Consider the following 6,752-nt stretch of genomic DNA (forward strand, 5'->3'; position numbering starts at 1 on the left):
TTTTTGTATTTCTTTTATAACAAATCTATACCACCGTCAGAGGGCTTATATTACTTTCATTAATGATTGAATTAGGGGAAGGGTGGTAATGTCGAAGCATGGGAATAATAGGAGCGAAATTTTAACCTCAGCTAAGATATCAAAATAGTATCAGTCTATACTTGCTTGCTCCTCTGCTACTGGGCATGAAACATGATCTGGAAAGTGAGATTAACTAGACCTGAAGCATCAGGTGCCACAGTCCTAGTCAGCCCTGAGGTGAAAGACAGGAAAAATTTTACTAAAAGACCTCATAAAGGGAAATTTATTGTTTCCATGGGAATATTGGACCAGGGTTACAAAGGATCAGGTGACATGGTGGAACATCCAGAGATATCATTGTAGGTAACAATTGAGAAAAGAAAAAAAAAATCAGGCACTCAAGGGGCAGAATTTCAAAGAGTATGTGAGCTCTCAGAGGTATAGGTGGATATTAAGTTCCAGAGAAGAGGAGAGACGAGGAGCATTGGAAGAGAGAAGGAATATGGTGAACTGGGCCAGGAAACAGTGCTAGGTCACCGATCAAGTCCACTCTTCTGCTCTGGTCAGTGGGCATGCAGCACCTGCAATACGACAGACATGAGATGGCCGGATGCTAGGGGGCGCCTGTGCTGTCACCATGCCCTCCCCCAGTCTCCTACAACTTTTCAATCATGTTTGTGTCCACAAACTCCTCCCACTTTCCTTCCTCCTGTGCTGTGTCTCCAGCTCTCGGCTCTGACAAATCTGAATCCTTACCTTCCTTTCTAGGGTGCAGCTTGCAAGGGTCCTTAATGTTTGGAGTCACCACCTGAGTGGAGGCCTTGGATAATGAGGACAGTGCCCACCACGATGCCCACAAGGCCCACAGCCAACCCCAGGGCACAGACCACAGTCTCTGTCAGCTCTGACATAGGGGTTGCGATCTCAGGTTCTGTGCAAATGAGGTTGTGGAAGTCAGAATACAGAGTGTGGTTCATGTACACATGTGTTGGTGGGAGCGCGAGGGGTGGTGTTGGTTCTACGAAACTCAGACTTAGGGAAGACAGCGAAGTCTATTAGAAATTCTTGCAGCATGGGAAACAAGCTTTGGGCCATCAGATTCAGGGGCTAAAAGGTAGGGTATTCTGGAGTTGATAGAGAAAGAAGGTGCTGAGGCGGGTGGAGTTCATACATACCCCAGTGTTTCAGAAGTGGCTCCTCCAGGCCCCAGTGCTCCACCTTGCAGTCATAAATATCATCAGCAGAAGGCAGGAAGGTGAGGTAACTGATCTTTAAGAAGGAATGATCCGTTTTTGCGAGGAAGCTGGTTTCAGAAACACCTTCTGTGACTGAGTGTCTATTCTTCAACCATGTGACATTGATCACAGGAGGGAAGATGTTGTCCACAAGACAGATGAGGGTGTTGGGCTGACCCAGCATCACAGGAGACTTGGGAAACACAGCCATCTCAGGAACCTCTGTGGTGAGGAAGCAGCACTGATATGAACTGTAAATAGCTCTGCCCTGAGGTTCTGCACTGTGTCCTGCAAGAGTCCTCCCACTGACGGTTCCCCATCTGATGGTAGAAGAGTTCTTGCTCACTTTCTACATGGGACATGGTGTATATACACTGCCTGTACATTATCCTTGTGCCCTTCCTTCTGCGGGCATGCTTATTAAAGTAGAGATCTACAGGACTTCTCCTTGAGGGATTCAAGGAACATGGTATGGGAGTGAGGATCCTTGTGTTAGATAGCAATATTTCAGTTGTGAGATGGGAGAGGATGAATGTTCAGTAATTACTATGAGAAAATCTGGGGAAAGATCCTTAGAAAGCAGTCAAGGATATCTATCTTAGGGAGGAAGTGAATGAGACCTGGTGTGTAGGGAAGATTCAGTAAAGAGAGGCAGAGCATTGGACACATACCATTGGTAGCAGCGGTATAGTTGGAACGCTTAATTATGATGTTCAAGTTTTGTTTTACTATAGCCAAGTTTCTCAGTGCACCTTGTGGGTCAAAACTTGCAAATGTGCTAAACATAGGCAGCCGCCAGACAGTTTCCTTCTTCTCCAGGTCCACGTAGAACTCCTCATCTCCATCAAATTCATGGGTGTACTGGCCAGAGGGACCATAAGACTGGTAGACATTTATGCCGTAGTAAGCAACATGGTCAGCTGGTCAGTAGGGTGAGGAGCAAGAAGTAGAAAACAGATGGAGAAAAGAGTATTCATAAACCAAGTGACAGAAGAAACTAGCTTTCAAATATAGTGGGCTTCATCTGTGGCACAGTCTTTAGTTCCCAGCACCTGCTCCTGCTCCCTCTCTCTCAGTGTTGGTAACTGTCCAGTTAGAATACAGTCTGCTCTTCCACGTCATGTAGCCTCCATGAGAGCAGAATTACAACAGTCTTGTTACTGCTGTTGTCTGTGTGCCTAGCTCAGCACCTGGGACACTCAGTCGGCTTATGACAAATACTATAATGAAATGAATGAGGGAATGAGTAAATTATCACGGCTTTAGCTTCCTTTCTCAGAAATTCACTTTACTTCCCTCTGCTTCATAAGTTTTAACTCTTACTTAATTCTTTCATCAGTTAATAACACATGCATTTTGATTCCTCTCCCCCCAGGACTGGTTCAGAGCAGAACATTTTCTACAGAGGCCTCCCTCCCTCCCTCCCTCCCTCCCTCCCTTCCTTCCTTCCTTCCTTCCTTCCTTCCTTCTCCCCACTCCTCCTGTTCCTCCTTCTACTTCTTCTTATTTTTCCAAAGAAAAGCACACAGGACCATACTGTTTTAAAAGAGTTCCTTAACTATTATAGGGTATAAGAAAGAGTATGACAAGGACAGTGACAATATTACAAAAAATATAAAAAATAAACAATGCTCCTAAGGTCACTGTTTTGTGAACAGTAGTAATCCTCAGGGGAGAGCACTTGATTTCATCAGAAATACAAAATGGAAGCTTTATTAGATTTTAGATTTTTGTCACTCCCTAACACCCCCCTCTTTTTTATTTTTTTTTTCGAGGAGGTTGCTAAATCTCTCTCCTTATTCTGACTCAACATATCTATCTGTTTAGAATTCCGGGTAAACTATGGCCCTTTTCCTCAAAGGACAATGCACTTGTGAAGGACCTGGAAGTAGAATGGCAGCAGTAGGACTCCACCCAGTGAGCCTAACTGGACAATTTTGTGAAGACATATGTGAGCTTTTTATCATTTCCTCTTTATGTTCTTCCTCATTTACCGAACATCAGCGAGATGTCAGACATCATGAGGAGCGGGGAGTGAAACACCAATCATGGTGTTTCTGTCATCAAGGAGCTTATTACATGGCGGGAGAGTCAAGTGAGTACAGGAACAAAGACAGTACTCTGTGGTGAGTCCCGCAAGGGAACAGCAGCTGTCCTCTGGTCCCACCTCCTCTGCAAATACCTCACCTGCCAGTCAAACCAAAGTATATTATTCTTTCATGTTCCTTGGTCTTCGCAGGGCTCTTTCTCCTTGAAACAAAGTTATCTTTATAGATTTCCTGGACATCTCCAATTCCTTCTTGAAGTTCCTGCTTAGTTACCAACATTTTAGCTAAGTTCTCTCATTGAACATGTTTTTGACCACATTAAAACCTCCAGCACCTCCATTCCAGTGTCTTGTTCTCCAAATTTATCTATACCTCACCCAACTCTCTTCCCTGCCCAGTATTACCCCCTCGGTTGATTACTTAAAAGGCCCTCAACAAAGCCTGTATAACCTCTACTCTTTATCCTTGACTCCTTTCTCAAACATGAATATATGCAATTATTGTTTTCATCTGGTACTTGTCCTGGGTTGCCAACTGTTGATGAACATCACACTGCTGGGCCAACTGGAAGCAATTCACTTTTATAGTTTCAGGCTGCTCCTGCACCAGAGAACAGATAACATGTCCTTTCCTCTTTGAGTCCTCAAAATTTATCTCACTGTGTGCTCAAAAGTGTGTATTGAATATCATTTGTTGTTCTTAAGGATTGTAGAAATAGGGGCAGTGGAAGCTGAGAGACACAAAAGTGTCAGAACCATATAAAGGTCAGAAGCAGCAGTGACCAAGGCTGTATTATGACTTGTGTGCCTAAGCGCTATTCCTTTCATGGATCCCTTTTTTCATAAAAATATTAAAAATCATAATTGTGACTGCATTGGTACAAAGACAAATATAATCCAGGTTGTATTAAAAATTAAAACGTTTTCTTCTACCCTAAAAGTTCATTTTTTTTTCTTCTAAGTTTAAAAGAAATTAAAACATTTTCATGGTGCCCTATGAGCACCACAAGCCCTTGGTACTGTGCTTTTTGTACCTAATGGATTAGATGAGCCTGACCAGGGTGATCTGGTGTGGTGCTGAAGAAAGGAGTTGGACGTTCTCTGGAGAAACAAGTGAAATTTCCACCGCCAAATGAAATTAGTATGGGAGCAGTCATGGTTAACAAAGTTGGTGAAAATTAGAGTATGCTCCATTTCACATCTCCTCTTAACTATTTGGTTTTTCTACTTTGGTTTTTATAAACCCACTCTTCATGTCAATAAAACAACAATAAAAAGGACCAGGGATAGATCCTGGAAGGAAAGGATGACAAAGGAATGCCTGAAGAGAGGGTGCGGAGAGGTAGGCAATAAGGGTAGAGGGGCTGGAGGGATTAAACAATTAATACGTGCTTGCCCCGTTTTCCTTTTAAGGATCTCCATTAGATAGAAGAAGGGTCATTTGAGTTGACAATTTGAGAATGATATAATTTAATTAACCTAGTTTTTCATCATAAAACTTTCAATTTTAAAATAAAAATAAAGATGTTCTCTAGTTTGTTAAAGAAAAAAAAAATTACGGAAGCAGCCCAACTGTCCATTGATAGATGAATGGATAAAGAAGATACGGTATATATACATACAATCGAATATTGTTCAGCTATAAAAAGATTGAAATCTTGCCATTTGCAACAATATAGTAGGAACTAGAGAGTGTAATGCTAAGTGAAATAATCAGAGAAAGACAAATACCATAAGATTTCGTTTATATGTGAAATTTAAGAAACAAAACAAATGAACAAATAAAAAGATAAATAAAAAAGCAGACTCTTAACTTTAGGGAACAAACTGATGGTTACGGGGGGGGGCAGTTAAAAACAGGTGAAAGGGATTAAGAGTACACTTATCTAGATGAGCATTGAGTAAGGTATAGAATTGTTGAATCACTATATTGTACACCATAAACTGAAATAACACTGTATGTTAACTATCCTGGAATTAAAATTAAAAAAAATATTAAGCCACACCTGTAATAGTAACGATTAAGAGACAAGAATGATCATTGACATTTCTATGTCTTCATTATTGGAAAAGCATTTCTAAATACGTATTTTATTTGATTTTTTGTGAAGTGACATACATGGGGTCATCTGGTAGAATGACCTGTCTATAGGTATCCAGCTGGGCTTGTTTACCCACTCCTCCCGTGCCAGTTTCCAGCATGAAAATGTGTGCAAATCTGAGACAAAGAAGAGGGCACACTTCTTTATATCCACATAGTATGCATAATTCATGGAACTCTTTACCCCAACATGTTGTTCAGAGACATTTGGGACCAAGAGTTTATGAATTTTTAGTAACAAAACATCCACTCATGGAAACATCCTTAATCTTTGAGGCAATCATGAATAAATGCCACGGAGCCCTCCAGGCTATATTTACTGGATCTGATACTAGAAACAATTAATGTCTTTGATGAACTCTGCAACAGCACAGGAAGCAAAGAAGGTGGGTTTGGTCACTATTTCCTGAAGGAAAAATGACCATAATTTTTAGATCTGCTTAATATTGAGAACACCTTTGAGGAGTCTCTGCTATTTCTATGACAATCTCTCTACTTTTTCTCCCCTTCCAATTCCTTTTCTCAAATATAGTCCCCACATCCCTCAGCTGTGCACTCACCCACAATGTCTTCACTGCCACTGGGGCTCATCATGGTGGTCAGGGCAAGAGTCCCCAGAATCAGAACTCTGTTCAGGGTCATCCTTTTCTCAATGTGGTCTCCACAGTTGCTGTTCTGAGTTGCAGAGCAGTGGTGAGAACCCAACTGAGAAGGGAATCTAAAGACACCCAAACCAAAGCCTGCCAGGTCAGGTTCTGGCCAATCAGAAAAATCCCCTATGATGACACCTCAGTTGCCAGTTGAAGAGTTTGTACTAAGAAGCCTGGAAAGGTTTGGGAAATCCCCTTGTTCTGATGTAGCTTCCATTCAAATAGACCTGGGGGAATTATCTAGGAAGGGAGGGAGGATATTAAATCAGAATCTTCTTATGGGTGTATATGCTTGCTGGTGGCAAGAGGGGTGGAAATTTCTGAATAGCTTCATGTGTAAATACTAATATGGTGTACTTCAGGATTTTCTGGGTTACAATCTCCAAAAATTCTCCCATAAATTGATTCCCCTCCCTGGCAATCTCTAACTATTTCCCCTTTCCTGGCCTCTGAATGTGGGTTAATTGTCTTTCTTTTTGGCTTTCATACTGCATGTAAAATTTTCCAAATTTTGATTTACCTGCCTAGAGTATTTCTGCTGGTGGTAGGCAAGGAATACCTTTGCCTTTCTACTTATGTAAATCCAGTTTAGTTAAGTTCTTGTCATGTTTTTAAAAGCTCCGGTATTTGCACCTGGGACAATAAAAGAAGTCATAATGTCATGAATGCTGCCTATAGTAATTGCATGATTTTTTATC

At 41.5% G+C, this 6,752-nt stretch overlaps 1 protein-coding gene across 1 annotated transcript; it reads right to left on the reverse strand.

Annotated features, from left to right (window-relative positions):
- Positions 1-286: 286 nt before the first annotated feature.
- Positions 287-6,124, reverse strand: LOC103665519 (SLA class II histocompatibility antigen, DQ haplotype D alpha chain). Its single transcript, XM_008693471.2, has 5 exons — positions 5,965-6,124; positions 1,928-2,176; positions 1,197-1,478; positions 778-952; positions 287-602 (listed from the first exon to the last, which is right to left on the reverse strand). The coding sequence occupies exons 1-4, from the start codon at positions 6,044-6,046 to the stop codon at positions 810-812; spliced, it is 756 nt and encodes a 251-aa protein (XP_008691693.2). The 5' UTR covers positions 6,047-6,124; the 3' UTR covers positions 287-602; positions 778-809.
- Positions 6,125-6,752: the final 628 nt, after the last annotated feature.

The sequence above is a fragment of the Ursus maritimus genome, unplaced genomic scaffold (assembly GCF_017311325.1).
Source record: "Ursus maritimus isolate PB19 unplaced genomic scaffold, ASM1731132v1 scaffold_30, whole genome shotgun sequence".
Lineage (NCBI taxonomy): Eukaryota > Metazoa > Chordata > Mammalia > Carnivora > Ursidae > Ursus > Ursus maritimus.